The sequence below is a fragment of the Acipenser ruthenus genome, chromosome 8 (assembly GCF_902713425.1).
Source record: "Acipenser ruthenus chromosome 8, fAciRut3.2 maternal haplotype, whole genome shotgun sequence".
Lineage (NCBI taxonomy): Eukaryota > Metazoa > Chordata > Actinopteri > Acipenseriformes > Acipenseridae > Acipenser > Acipenser ruthenus.
In genome coordinates, this window is record NC_081196.1 from 8,090,164 (window position 1) to 8,106,461 (window position 16,298).

Consider the following 16,298-nt stretch of genomic DNA (forward strand, 5'->3'; position numbering starts at 1 on the left):
GTTACGGGAGGCCCAGGGTTGAAAACCACTGGCATGCTGTCTAGAAGGTAATTCTGACAACTAATTTGACTGTACTGGCATGTGAAAAATAATACATTACAATCTGTAAATTACACCCTATTACATAAGACATTACTAAGACATCATTATTAAGCACAAGTGAACAGTTCAAATGTATCAATAGACTGTATATAACTTTTTTCTTCTTCGCTGTACTGTTTCATTCAGGGTTTAAAGCTGTTCATATCATAGCGTATTTTAATGAAGGTTTGTCACTCTAGTAGTCATTAAAATAGTAGTTTACTGTCCATTAATAACAAACTGTATCATCTAACAGTTTAAAAATTACTAACAGTCATATGATAGTGTTATTTGTTGGTTTTTTTTGTTTTTTTTTAAATAAAACTGTCAATATTTAGCACTCCCATTACAATTAAGTAATACATTTTATTGCAACATAACAACTATGGCATGTATTTTCAAAAGTTGGTTAGTGTTTGTTATTGAGATGTGACATTTCCACCTGTATTTTTTATCAACAGGACTCCTTGGCTGGGACATTCTGATCTCATGAGAACAGGAATGGAAAACAGGTCTTACACTGAAACTTTCACACTCACTGGATTTGGGGACATGAATAAAACTAAATATGTATATTTTCTACTTGCCCTTATTGGGTACCTCTTGATAATCTTTGTAAACGTAGTTCTTGTGTTAGTAATATTTCTGGAAAGAAGCCTTCATGAGCCTATGTATATCTTTCTCTGTAGTTTATCTGTTAACGCCCTTTATGGAACTGCTGGTTTCTATCCTAAACTTCTGGCTGATCTTCTATCAGAGACCCAAGTGATTCCCCATGCTGGATGCTTCATTCAAATATTTGTTATCTATAGTTATGCAGCTGTTGAATTTACCATTTTGACAGTGATGGCATATGACAGATATGTGGCCATTTGTAAACCTTTACACTATACAAATATCATGACAGATAGAGTTGTTTGTAAATTGCTGGCTGGTGCCTGGCTATTTCCATTCTGTGACACGGCCCTTCCTCTTTTGTTTTCTTCAAGACTGCCTTTGTGTGGAAACCAAATTGAAAGACTATATTGTTCCAACTGGTTAGTTGTTAAGCTATCTTGTGTATCAGCTACTCTAAACAATGTTGTTGGTTTTGTAGTTACTATTTGTGCAATTTTTCCACCTCTGTTTTTTATATTGTTTTCCTATGTAAATATACTTATTATTTGTCAGAAAAGCTCCAAGGCATTCAAAAGGAAAGCTCTCCAAACATGTCTCCCACATTTAACTACACTGATCAACTATTCTATCACCATGCTTTGTGAAATAGTTCTTAGCCGTTTAGACTCTACGGCTTTACCCCAAATTGTTGTTATCACCTTGTCATTAGAGTTTCTAATAATTCCTCCGCTTTTGAACCCACTCATGTATGGTCTTAACCTGCCAGAGGTAAGTAAAAGGGTTAGAAATATGCTCCAAAGAAAGCAAATTAGAGCACTATGTAACATTCCACACACTGTCAAAACCTAGGGGTGGTTTGTTAATATTTAGTACATTTGTTTTATTTTAACTATGCATGATTCTTGAGTCAGGACAACTGACCTGTGTAAGGAAGCTAGGCCTTAAGCTCAATTTAAATTGAGCCAGAAATCAAGTCTCAATTAATTTAATTCTCATATCAAACTGGGTCTGCTGCTTCGTTCCATCTGCAAGAAACAATCCAATCCAATATGCAACTGGAAGTTACAGGTTATCATAACAAATAGGCTAACAAATTGAAATCCCTTTATATTCACTTTCAGTACATGTACCAAATGATGACAGGTATGTTATAGTTACAAAATAAATTCACAGCTGAGACAGAAAATAGATGTGCAGTGTATGTAACATTCACTATGTGCCACAGGGATTTCCAATCACAGAGTGAGAGAAATAAAAACATATTGTATATTTTAAGTTGTTTTCTTAGGAACATACCTTCTTTATTTAAGGGGCCAGTGTAAAAAAAATAATCTTGTTCAATAAAACTTTATTTCTACAAAATATGTGTGTTTTCTCATGAACAAAAAAGCATTTTGTCAACTGGTTGTAGAGCAACTGCATTGAGTCTGCATGCTTTTGAAATATTTCTGAGGGTATACAAGACCATTCCTCAATAAATAGCCTCTAATTCCTTTCAATGTAATTCCTTTATTTTACCAGGTAAAAAAAAAAAAAAAAAACAGTGGAGAAGAAGTTGTTATTTACCATGGTGACCTGGCCAAGAAGGCTCAAACTGCAGCAAAGACAACATATAATTAACATCCATCATACAAAATAATTAAAAACAATACTGATGTAATCAAATAAAACAATACATGCATTAAATCACAATACAACACTAAAATAAGTAACATAAAACAATACAATCCAGACCTTTCAATGGAGATTTAACACTTGCAAGGATCAGTTTATGACTAAAAAGGTTGGTCAATTTCAAATCCCTCTGAAAAACATTCCAACTATCTGCTGCTGAAAATTCAAACAAGGGCTACCAAAAGTAAAAACCAAAAGTGCTGATAGTTTGAAGTAGAAAAGGTAAGTACATTCCAGAGATAGGCTGGCACTTTACCAGTTATTGTAATATAAACAAACATTCAACAGGGTTTAAGATGCCAAGTAGTCAAAGAAGGCCAATGTAGCAGCCCATACAAATCACAGTGATGGGTTTGGTAGGGTGCTCAGGTTACAAATCTAATGAGTAAAATTAATTGTATTATGATTAGGGCTTCTGATTTTCCGTTTTAACCGATAAAACACCCCCGATACAAAAAAAATGAAATCGGTGGACAGCCAATAAGCACTGGAAAACACCAGAAAAACTGTGGAAATGGTTAATCAATTCACGTTGACTTTACCCTATTCCCATAAAAAAATAAAACCTACTACAAAAAATAATAATAAATACATTTCACAGTGCTGCTGGACAATGTCCCGCCTTCCTGACTTGCATCTATCATTGATTCGTTCTCAGTACTTTAAACCCGCCCCAACTACTGAAGGACAGCACATTCCTACATTTCTATTGGAGACCCTGCTTGCGAGATTTAAAATGAGATTACAATCAGGATGGAGGCTTGTTAGCGGGATTTCAAGCTGTATTACAGTTAAGGTACAGAGAATTTAAAACAGAATTGTGCCACTTGCTTTAAATTGTTATATTAAATAAGCTTGAGTGAACTGTAGAAAATGAATTGTCTTTCGTGACTGCTTATCTGCTTTTAAGACATGTTTTTAATTTGATAAATGACTGTGAAATAAATAATCAATAATGGTATTATGTTCTAACAAGGTATTAGTATGTAAAATCACATCATAACTAAGGCTACTTTTTTAATGTTGTTTATGTATCAGAGTACAATATAAAATATATAAAAGGGATCAGTTGGGATGGGTATATTTGAAATGATTGTACATTCAGTAAATTAGAACATGACCAACCTTTTCAGTAGTGAGAACATTACCGAACTTTTTCATTTAGTTATTTAAAAAAAATATTTTATTGTTCCTTCTAATAGTAAATAAAAAATACTCAGAAATAAAAAGTGGTTTATGATATTGTGGCAGGCCAGCGGCCCTGGCACAGGTACATAATGTGTTTTGTTGGGTTTGTAAATAACATTTGTATGATTTGGAAATAAAGTTTTTGTTGCATATGGCAGGGCTGCCACGCGTTTTTTGGCTGTATTTGACTCTTCCTATAAGAATTCACAATTTATTTTTTTATTTTTTATATTAGCATCTTGGAATTGGTGTCAGTTTTTCAGAACACTCTGGGGAACATTATAAAGTACTTCAGAAACCATGAAAACATTTTTTTCAACACTATATTTAGTTTTTTTTTTTATTGTATTTTATTTATTCTGTATTTCCCTTAGTGTTTTCAAAGAGATGTTTAAAACACATGTACGTGTTATTCTATAACCTGAGGGACCTTAGAACCCTTCCTGAAAGTCTTGTTGAAAAAAGACATTGTTTCACCTGGGTGATTTTATGAATTTTTATTTTTGTGTACACATTTTTAGCTGACTTTGCTTTCTATCTTTGAAACTCATCAAAACATCTATTTTTAGTAGTAGAATTGAAAATTGTATTTTTTGGTTTAGGACGCTCTAGAGAATATTATACAATATAGGAGCTATAAAAAGTACTTTTACTGATTTTCCACTCCAATAAGTAAAAAAAAAAAACAAACTGATATTTTTTTAAAATTATGATTTCAGTAGATTATGGGGTTTCAAAGAGATAAATGTACAAAAACATTGTATTCTGTTACCTGAAGGACCCTATAACACTACCTGAGAACACCTATAGTATATAAACTGGATCATTGTCAGAAAATTCTGATTCACTCAACTCCAGTATGTAATCACAGTATTCCGGGACGCACTATTGATACAAAATCAACATATTTGTCATGTTTGATTTATTTATGCTTAAGTTTTTTCTTCAAGGAAACAAAGCGAGTGGACACAGTAAATATTGTACTACTAATTACCATTGACTTAAATTAATATATTATTTTTTTAGCTTGTATAACTGACCTTTGTCTTGGTCATACCAGATCCAACTCATGATGTACAATGAAAAACAAGTGACTTATATAGTAACCAGAGTGCATCTAAAATGTAGATCAGAGGAGTAGAGTAGAGGCTCACACAGGTAATAGACTGTCACACAGACAGACAGTTACGCACCATGAGCTGTCAAGGCTTATTGATGGGCTATCAGATGGAATGCAGACTGATATAATCAAACTTCAATACATGGCGGCAAGTCCCGACTGATAAATACAAATAATACCGCAACATTTCACTGTTATAATAAGTTTTATATGTAGTGGTCAGTTTGACCGCTCCTGGTCAGAATAGATATGACGGTATTTTATCTCCCTAATTTTTGCAGCTACGCGATTCTTTCTTTGTCAGGGTAATTAGAACATATATTTTGGAAATGTCAGGAAAGCACAGCTTCGTATTGTAAACACATGCACCGCAATTTAAATTTAAATTCCAAAAAACGACCGCCATGGTTATTAAATAGATAAATACATGCCATTGTATTCTCTCATTTTATTAACACTACAGAAAGTATGACCTTAATGCCACATGGGTTTTAACAACGTATTAATACATAATTTTATATTATTATTATTAGATATTATTAAATATTATTAGTTGATGATTCTTGATTGGTACAATTATTTGGTGTCTTGTTGGTGTGAATGTGTGAGTCAACTGAAAATACTTGACACAGTCTGTTCATCCTGAGCTTCATCCCGACCTCACCCGGAAGGCTACCCCAAATAAGGTTCAGTGGACGGAGCCGTGCCAGAGAGCCTTCCTCGCTTTGAAGCGAACTAGGGTACTAGGCCCTGCAGCCCTATGCCTTCAGGGTTGTCCACCGAGCAGGAAAACTGCATCAAATCGCAGGAGGCTGTGTGGTCCAGTGGTTAAAAAAAAGGGCTTCTAACCAGGAGGTCCCTGGTTCAAATCCCACCTTAGCCACTGACTCATTGCGTGACCCTGAGCAAGTCACTTAACCTCCTTGTGCTCCGTCTTTCTGTGGGACGTAATTTTAAGTGACTCTGCAGCTGTTGCATAGTTCACACACCCTAGGCTCTGTAAGTCGCCTTGGATAAAGGCGTCTGCTAAATAAACAAAAAAAATAAATAAATAAAAAATAACAGCATAGGACGGATATCCTGAGCTGACCGGCTTAGCAGCAGTGGGGGCACTGCGTAAGCAACACCTTTATTTTGTAGTTTTATTTTCCCTTTTCATTTCGCCTTTTGTTTCATTATTATTTTGAGCACCTGTCAGTGCGCCCGCATTAAACTGTTTACCTGTGTTGGTATTCCTGTGGACCTGATTACTGTTACCGGTATTCAGGCCAACAGACAACAGCGCCCTCTGCGGACTAAAATAAATAAGTGCACCTGCGCGGCATTACAAATAAAGTTCTGTCTCCTGTGTGTCAGTGAATTGTCCACCACCCTTTCACATTGGGATACAGCAGGGTGATGCTGTGACTTGTCTTTTTGTTGTCGCGTGTATGTTTTTCAGGACAGAAATGAAGACGCTGTTTGCTGTTTTAAAGTGGGTATCTGAAACTAGGTGTATACTTTGTTCCACTGTGAGAACATTTAAAAAACGACGCAGGCCAGCTCGCAAGCTTGTGTAGCTGCTAACTAAATATTCTAGAAACTAATACAAACTGTTTTTATTTCAGTCTTAGATGCTGTTTTCCAGTTCATATTATTTTTGGTTTGTTTTGACCAATCATTAAAAACTGACACAGCCCAAGCGGTTACTTTTTTAGTATTCCGCTCTTCTTTATTGGCTTCAGTTGTATTAATTTCAGCAGCACTGAGAGAGAGGTGTCTTGTAGTACTCACTGTTTCATTATTATTTTTTTTTTAAATTATTACTGAACTGTTGCGGTCTAAATCCTCCAGGAATGTGTGGACATTGGATTTAGCAAACAAGTTAAAATTTACATGGAGGAAGTCTGACATTGTATTATTATTTAGTTTTTTATTGGGGGAAAAATAGGCAGACATTTCAATTTTTTTTAAACGTTCTTAAACGCTCGGCGCAATAATATCTGTTTGTAAAAAGTCTTAGTTGCTGGGACTTGTTTTTACCCATTGGTTGTACCGTAATAATTCAATGGCTTGGAATGCCTATCAGCCAATCAGGACGCAAATATCTCCCAACCCATTTTATAAACATGTATAAGTAGAAATGTTTAACAGTAAATCGCTCACAAAAAATCAAGTCCAGCAAATTTTGTAGACTGATCAGTGCGTTTACAGTATATCACAGTTAACTAAAGTAGGAGCACAAAAGCGAGCCCAGACATACCTGTATATTTACAGTTTACAGGCATTACATTTCAAACAAGAATGCACTCGCTACATTTTTCAGATACTGCCCAAGCATGGTCTAAAGCAGTGTTTCTCAAACTGGGGTTCCTGACTCAAAAGGGTGTTGCGTGATCACAAAATACTGTCATAACCTTAAAATCCTTAGCATTTCATTACAGCGCATGAACACTTAATCCCTAACAGTAAAAGATGTATTATAAAGCCAGCACCCTCCCCCCCGCCATGTTTTACTGTTCAGTTAATTCACTTTTTCTTGTTTCTTTTTACTTGACACTAGAGCTATACTATAAACGCACTTAACAGTGTCGCCTCTCCCTGCCCACCACACACTGCAAGATTCGAAACAAATGTGTTTGGTGGGAAGGTGAATGGAAGTGAAAATCACTCTTTAAAAATAATATTTGTTATAAATGAAGTTGATTACTACAACCCCTGTCAGGAACTTAACATGTTTGTTTAAATCACAAATACCTTATACTAGTTAAGCAGAAAAAGCTTTAAAAATAATAATGATAAATAGAAAACGTATCTCAGTCCATAGGTAAAAGTGTGGCTAATCTCCTCTTTTTTGATCCACTCGACTGGCGGATTATTTGCATTTTATTTTCTTAGAGTAAACGGTTCCGAGATGAGTCCATAATTGAAAATACCATCTTCTGAAATTATTGTTAATTTAGGTAAGGGACCTAGAATTGGTAATCGGGTTTGTGAAACCAGGAGGGTTTTTTTGTACTGCCCTCTCCTGTGTTGAAGTACTGTAAATGGCTTCTGTACAAAGTATACAATATATATATATATATATTGAAGGCATATGAAAGATACGGTTTTCTTTTTTTTAAATGTACACAAAATGTTTAAAAGATTAAAGAATCTTTTATTTTCAGGACGTTTCGGGCAAAAGCCCTTCAGCTGTTTAAAAAGAAAAGTAAACACAGTGCAGTAAACGTGTTGTTATTCAAGAAATGTAATTATACAAACATTCTGTGGATAGTGTCATGATTATTAGAATAGAATGTTCATTCCCAGAGGTTCCAAAGTTCCCAGTTTGAAGATAAACTCTCGTTTCTTTTATTTCCGAGCATCATCACTGTTGAAGTGACGGACTACTGGAAATGCAGTCCTGTTAATGTGAATGCTTCTTCAGTGTTCTACAAACCGGTCTGCTAAAAGCCTTTTATTTTCCCGAATATACAATTTGTTGCATTTCTTGCAGATGATGCAGTAGACTATTCCTACAGGTACAGGTAAAATGTTCATGAATGAATGTATTTACAGGTATTATTACATCGTGGTCTATTACATGGATATATGCCTGTCAAAGTTTTCCCAGAAGGGCGAATAGCACTGTGTACCACAGGCTCTGTAGATGGGTCTTGTTGTAAAATTTTAAAGTTTCTTTGCACTGCAGTTATGGAAAATGGATATTGCTATTAATTACATTGTAACTATGCATAATAACATTGGAAATATGTGTAAGTACACATGTATTTACTATTATTATTATTTGTTTATTTAGCAGACGCCTTTATCCAAGGCGACTTACAGAGACTAGGGTGTGTGAACTGTGCATCAGCTGCAGAGTCACTTACAATTACGTCTCACCCGAAAGACAGAGCACAACGAGGTTAAGTGACTTGCTCAGGGTCACACAATGGGTCAGTGGCTGAGGTGGGATTTGAACCGGGGACCTCCTGGTTACAAGCCCATTTCTTTAACCACTGGAACACACAGCCTCCTAAGTAACTACTATGTAAATACACAGTAATTAGAGCGACAATGTAAAGTGTTACCTGATCCTGAGGAAAAGCTGAGAAATGTATTGTAAACACTCTTCAAATATTTAGAAAAATATTCCTTTAAACAGTCCTTAAAGTTTTGTGTATAGGGGCCATGATAGATGCATAAATATAACAACAAGTTGGCTTGTGTTGAAATAATATATTGCTGCGATACAGACAGCATTGGATACAAAAAAAGTAAAGTAAGACATTTCTTGTAAACAGTACAGGGTGTTCTGTAACTTTAACACTGAATTTAATTTTATCAAGTGAAAAGGGCCCAATGACTGAATGTGAACTTACTGGAAACATGTATAATAGGTACAAAGTTAGCTAATGAGATCCCCAACCAGTCAGCAGAGTGCTCAGGGCCTTTGGACACAAACTGCTTTGAACCCTGTTGACGCCTGGATATTTTAAACATGGAAAGTGAACACAGCACCTCCCAGAGTGAAGGATATAAAGCTGCATAATGCTGTTTGACAACACACTGCATCTGTGTGACCTTGTATGTTATGGTAGCAAATTTATTGCTAGATTTTAAAGACATTTCTAAATATACCAACTTCAGTTTATTTAACCTTTTTATGTACAGTATGTGTCTATCTTGCAAAAACTAATTTGTGGGCCATAAACATACAGACAAAACACACTGCAAGCAGCATTAGCATCATGGAAATCACTGTATCTACACTGTTCAACACTGCAGAGGCTGCTGCGCACTGGAAAACAATGCCAGTTTAAAACAAAATGTAGTTCCTGGTTGAAACAAAAATCCAGACTGTTGGTTACGGGAGGCCCAGGGTTGAAAACCACTGGCATGCTGTCTAGAAGGTAATTCTGACAACTAATTTGACTGTACTGGCATGTGAAAAATAATACATTACAATCTGTAAATTACACCCTATTACATAAGACATTACTAAGACATCATTGTTAAGTACAAGTGAACAGTTCAAATGTATCAATAGACTGTATAACTTTTTTTTCATTCAAGGTTTAAAGCTGTCCATATCATAGCGTGTTTCAATGAAGGTTTGTCACTCTAGTAGTCATTAAAAATAGTAGTTTACTGTCCATTAATCAAAAACTGTATCATATGACAGCTTAAAAATACTAAACTCATGATCGTTTTTTAATTATTTTTTTTTTAATAAAACTGTCATACATTTTATTGCAAGATAACAACTATGGCATGTATTTTCAAAAGTTGGTTAGTGTTTGTTATTGAGATGTGACATTTCCACCTGTATTTTTTATCAACAGGACTCCTTGGCTGGGACATTCTGATCTCATGAGAACAGGAATGGAAAACAGGTCTTACACTGAAACTTTCACACTCATTGGATTTGGGGACATGGGTAATATGAAATATGTATATTTTCTACTTGCCCTTAGTGGTTACCTCTTGATAATCTTTGTAAACGTAGTTCTTGTGTTAGTAATATTTCTGGAAAGAAGCCTTTATGAGCCTATGTATATCTTTCTCTGTAGTTTATCTGTTAACGCCCTTTATGGAACTTCTGGTTTCTATCCTAAACTTCTGGCTGATCTTCTATCAGAGACCCAAGTGATTCCCCGTGCTGGATGCTTCATTCAAATATTTGTTATCTATGGTTACGCAGCTGCTGAATTTTCAATATTTACAGATATGTTGCAATTTGTAAACCTTTACACTATACAAATATCATGACAGATAGAGTTGTTTGTAAATTGCTGGCTGGTGCCTGGCTATTTCCATTCTGTAGCATGACCCTTCCTCTTTTGTTTTCTTCAAGACTGCCTTTGTGTGGAAACCAAATTGAAAGACTATATTGTTCCAACTGGTCAGTTGTTAAGCTATCTTGTGTATCAGCTACTCTAAACAATGTTGTTGGTTTTGTAGTTACTATTTGTGCAATTTTTCCACCTCTGTTTTTTATATTGTTTTCCTATGTAAATATACTTATTATTTGTCAGAAAAGCTCCAAGGCATTCAAAAGGAAAGCTCTCCAAACATGTCTCCCACTACACTGATTAACTATTCTATCACCATGCTTTGTGAAATAGTTCTTAGCCGTTTAGACTCTATGGCTTTACCCCAAATTGTTGTTGTCACCTTGTCATTAGAGTTTCTAATAATTCCTCCGCTTTTGAACCCACTCATGTATGGTCTTAACCTGCCAGAGGTACGTGAAAGGGTTAGAAATATGCTCCAAAGAAAGCAAGTTAGAGCACTATGTAACATTCCACACACTGTCAAAACCTAGTTTGTTAATATTTAGTACATTTGTTTTATTTTAATTATGCATGATTCTTGAGTCAGGACAACTGACCTGTGTAAGGAAGCTGGGCCTGGAACTCAATTTAAATTGACCCAGAAATCAAGACTCAATTATTTTTTTTCTCATATCAAACTGCGGCTGCTACTTCGTTCCATCTGCAGTCTACAATCCAATATGCAACTGGAAGTTACAGGTTATCATAACAAATAGGCTAACAGATTGAAATCCCTTTATATTCACTTTCAGTACATGTACCAAATAATGACAGGTATGTTATAGTTACAAAATAAATTCACAGCTGAGACAGAAAATAGATGTGCAGTGTATGTAACATTCACTATGTGCCACAGGGATTTCCAATCACAGAATGAGAGAAATAAAAACATATTGTATATTTTAAGTTGTTTTCTTAGGAACATACATTCTTTATTTAAGGGGCCAGTGTAAAAAAAAAAATCTTGTTCAATAAAACTTTATTTCTACAAAATATGTGTGTTTTTTTTTTATTAACAAAAAAGCATATTTATCAACGGATTGTAGAGCAACTGCATTGAGTCTGCATGCTTTTGAAATATTTCTGAGGGTATACAGGACCATTCCTCAATAAATAGCCTCTAATTCTTTCAGTGTAATTCCTTTATTTAACCATGTAAAAAAAAAAAAAAACAGTAGAGAGCAAGTTGTTATTTACCATGGTGACCTGGCCAAGAAGGCTCAAACTGCAGCAAAGACACCATATAATTAACATCCATCATGCAAAATAATTAAAAACAATACTGATGTAACAGAATAAAACAATACATACACTAAATCACAACACATCACTAAAATAAGTAAAATAAAACAATACAATCCTGACCTTTGATGCAGATTTAACAATTGCAAGGATCAGTTTATGACTAAAAAGTTTGGTCCATTTCAAATCCCTCTGTAAAACATTCCAACTATCTGCTGCTGAAAATTCAAACAAGTGCTACCAAAAGTAAAAACCAAAAGTGCTGATAGTTTGAAGTAGAAAAGGTAAGTACATTCCAGAGATAGGCTGGCATTTGCCAGTTATTGTAATCTAAACAAACATTTAACAGGGTTTAAGATGCCAAGTAGTCAAAGAAGGGCAATGTAGCAGTTCATACAAATCACAATGATGGGTTTGGTAGGGCACTCAGGTTACAAATCTAATGAGTAAAATGAATTGTATTATGATTAGGGCTTCTGATTTTCGGTTTTAACCGATAAAACCTGATAAACACCCCCGATACAAATGCTTCTTAAGTGTTCTACAAACCGGTCTGCTAAAAGCCTTTTATTTTCCCCAATATACAATTTGTTGCATTTCTTGCAGATGATGCAGTAGACTATTCCTACAGGTACAGGTAAAATGTTCATGAATGAATGTATTTACAGGTATTATTACATCGTGGTCTATTACATGGATATGTGCCTGTCAAAGTTTTCCCAGAAGGGCGAATAGCACTGTGTACCACAGGCTCTGTAGATGGGTCTTGTTGTAAAATTTTAAAGTTTCTTTGCACTGCAGTTATGGAAAATGGATATTGCTATTAATTACATTGTAACTATGCATAATAACATTGGAAATATGTGTAAGTACACATGTATTTACTATTATTATTATTTGTTTATTTAGCAGACGCCTTTATCCAAGGCGACTTACAGCGACTAGGGTGTGTGAACTGTGCATCAGCTGCAGAGTCACTTACAATTACGTCTCACCCGAAAGACAGAGCACAACGAGGTTAAGTGACTTGCTCAGGGTCACACAATGAGTCAGTGGCTGAGGTGGGATTTGAACCGGGGACCTCCTGGTTACAAGCCCATTTCTTTAACCACTGGAACACACAGCCTCCTAAGTAACTACTATGTAAATACACAGTAATTACAGCGACAATGTAAAGTGTTACCTGATCCTGAGGAAAAGCTGAGAAATGTATTGTAAACACTCTTCAAATATTTAGAAAAATATTCCTTTAAACAGTCCTTAAAGTTTAGTGTATAGGGGCCATGATAGATGCATAAATATAACAACAAGTTGGCTTGTGTTGAAATAATATATTGCTGCGATACAGACAGCATTGGATACAAAAAAAGTAAAGTAAGACATTTCTTGTAAACAGTACAGGGTGTTCTGTAACTTTAACACTGAATTTACTTTTATCAAGTGAAAAGGGCCCAATGACTGAATGTGAACTTACTGGAAACATGTATAATAGGTACAAAGTTAGCTAATGAGATCCCCAACCAGTCAGCAGAGTGCTCAGGGCCTTTGGACACAAACTGCTTTGAACCCTGTTGACGCCTGGATATTTTAAACATGGAAAGTGAACACAGCACCTCCCAGAGTGAAGGATATAAAGCTGCATAATGCTGTTTGACAACACACTGCATCTGTGTGACCTTGTATGTTATGGTAGCAAATTTATTGCTAGATTTTAAAGACATTTCTAAATATACCAACTTCAGTTTATTTAACCTTTTTATGTACAGTATGTGTCTATCTTGCAAAAACTAATTTGTGGGCCATAAACATACAGACAAAACACACTGCAAGCAGCATTAGCATCATGGAAATCACTGTATCTACACTGTTCAACACTGCAGAGGCTGCTGCGCACTGGAAAACAATGCCAGTTTAAAACAAAATGTAGTTCCTGGTTGAAACAAAAATCCAGACTGTTGGTTACGGGAGGCCCAGGGTTGAAAACCACTGGCATGCTGTCTAGAAGGTAATTCTGACAACTAATTTGACTGTACTGGCATGTGAAAAATAATACATTACAATCTGTAAATTACACCCTATTACATAAGACATTACTAAGCCATCATTGTTAAGTACAAGTGAACAGTTCAAATGTATCAATAGACTGTATAACTTTTTTTTCATTCAAGGTTTAAAGCTGTCCATATCATAGCGTGTTTCAATGAAGGTTTGTCACTCTAGTAGTCATTAAAAATAGTAGTTTACTGTCCATTAATCAAAAACTGTATCATATGACAGCTTAAAAATACTAAACTCATATGATCGTTTTTTAATTTTTTTTTTTTAATAAAACTGTCATACATTTTATTGCAAGATAACAACTATGGCATGTATTTTCAAAAGTTGGTTAGTGTTTGTTATTGAGATGTGACATTTCCACCTGTATTTTTTATCAACAGGACTCCTTGGCTGGGACATTCTGATCTCATGAGAACAGGAATGGAAAACAGGTCTTACACTGAAACTTTCACACTCATTGGATTTGGGGACATGGGTAATATGAAATATGTATATTTTCTACTTGCCCTTAGTGGTTACCTCTTGATAATCTTTGTAAACGTAGTTCTTGTGTTAGTAATATTTCTGGAAAGAAGCCTTCATGAGCCTATGTATATCTTTCTCTGTAGTTTATCTGTTAACGCCCTTTATGGAACTGCTGGTTTCTATCCTAAACTTCTGGCTGATCTTCTATCAGAGACCCAAGTGATTCCCCGTGCTGGATGCTTCATTCAAATATTTGTTATCTATAGTTATGCAGCTGTTGAATTTACCATTTTGACAGTGATGGCATATGACAGATATGTGGCCATTTGTAAACCTTTACACTATACAAATATCATGACAGATAGAGTTGTTTGTAAATTGCTGGCTGGTGCCTGGCTATTTCCATTCTGTGACACGGCCCTTCCTCTTTTGTTTTCTTCAAGACTGCCTTTGTGTGGAAACCAAATTGAAAGACTATATTGTTCCAACTGGTCAGTTGTTAAGCTATCTTGTGTATCAGCTACTCTAAACAATGTTGTTGGTTTTGTAGTTACTATTTGTGCAATTTTTCCACCTCTGTTTTTTATATTGTTTTCCTATGTAAATATACTTATTATTTGTCAGAAAAGCTCCAAGGCATTCAGAAGGAAAGCTCTCCAAACATGTCTCCCACATTTAACTACACTGATCAACTATTCTATCACCATGCTTTGTGAAATAGTTCTTAGCCGTTTAGACTCTATGGCTTTACCCCAAATTGTTGTTGTCACCTTGTCATTAGAGTTTCTAATAATTCCTCCGCTTTTGAACCCACTCATGTATGGTCTTAACCTGCCAGAGGTACGTGAAAGGGTTAGAAATATGCTCCAAAGAAAGCAAGTTAGAGCACTATGTAACATTCCACACACTGTCAAAACCTAGTTTGTTAATATTTAGTACATTTGTTTTATTTTAATTATGCATGATTCTTGAGTCAGGACAACTGACCTGTGTAAGGAAGCTGGGCCTGGAACTCAATTTAAATTGACCCAGAAATCAAGACTCAATTATTTTTATTCTCATATCAAACTGCGGCTGCTACTTCGTTCCATCTGCAGTCTACAATCCAATATGCAACTGGAAGTTACAGGTTATCATAACAAATAGGCTAACAGATTGAAATCCCTTTATATTCACTTTCAGTACATGTACCAAATAATGACAGGTATGTTATAGTTACAAAATAAATTCACAGCTGAGACAGAAAATAGATGTGCAGTGTATGTAACATTCACTATGTGCCACAGGGATTTCCAATCACAGAATGAGAGAAATAAAAACATATTGTATATTTTAAGTTGTTTTCTTAGGAACATACATTCTTTATTTAAGGGGCCAGTGTAAAAAAAAAAATCTTGTTCAATAAAACTTTATTTCTACAAAATATGTGTGTTTTTTTTTTATTAACAAAAAAAGCATATTTATCAACGGATTGTAGAGCAACTGCATTGAGTCTGCATGCTTTTGAAATATTTCTGAGGGTATACAAGACCATTCCTCAATAAATAGCCTCTAATTCCTTTCAATGTAATTCCTTTATTTAACCAGGTAAAAAAAAAAAGAAAACAGTAGAGAACAAGTTGTTATTTACCATGGTGACCTGGCCAAGAAGGCTCAAACTGCAGCAAAGACAACATATAATTAACATCCAACATGCAAAATAATTAAAAACAATACTGATATAACAGAATAAAACAATACATACATTAAATCACAACACATCACTAAAATAAGTAAAATAAAACAATACAATCCTGACCTTTGATGCAGATTTAACAATTGCAAGGATCAGTTTATGACTAAAAAGTTTGGTCCATTTCAAATCCCTCTGTAAAACATTCCAACTATCTGCTGCTGAAAATTCAAACAAGTGCTACCAAAAGTAAAAACCAAAAGTGCTGATAGTTTGAAGTAGAAAAGGTAAGTACATTCCAGAGATAGGCTGGCATTTTGCCAGTTATTGTAATCTAAACAAACATTTAACAGGGTTTAAGATGCCAAGTAGTCAAAGA

General features: G+C 35.0%; 2 protein-coding genes and 1 pseudogene across 2 annotated transcripts; all 3 read left to right on the plus strand.

Annotated features, from left to right (window-relative positions):
• Positions 1-582: 582 nt before the first annotated feature.
• LOC117972715 (olfactory receptor 6N1-like) lies at positions 583-1,563 on the plus strand. The gene has a single exon (XM_034922711.2). The coding sequence runs from the start codon at positions 583-585 to the stop codon at positions 1,546-1,548; it is 966 nt and encodes a 321-aa protein (XP_034778602.2). The 3' UTR covers positions 1,549-1,563.
• Positions 1,564-10,030: 8,467 nt separating this feature from the next.
• On the plus strand, positions 10,031-10,973 carry LOC117972716 (olfactory receptor 6N1-like; annotated as a pseudogene).
• A 3,229-nt stretch (positions 10,974-14,202) lies between these two features.
• On the plus strand, positions 14,203-15,168 carry LOC117972894 (olfactory receptor 6N1-like). Its single transcript, XM_034923294.2, has one exon. It carries the CDS (start codon positions 14,203-14,205, stop codon positions 15,166-15,168), a length of 966 nt encoding a protein of 321 aa, XP_034779185.2.
• The last annotated feature ends 1,130 nt before the right edge of the window (positions 15,169-16,298 follow it).

What these genes read in the sequence shown, in the direction of transcription:
- LOC117972715 (XM_034922711.2), top strand. Translation starts at nt 583, where the DNA reads ATGGAAAACAGGTCTTACACTGAAACTTTCACACTCACTGGATTTGGG.
- LOC117972894 (XM_034923294.2), top strand. Translation starts at nt 14,203, where the DNA reads ATGGAAAACAGGTCTTACACTGAAACTTTCACACTCATTGGATTTGGG.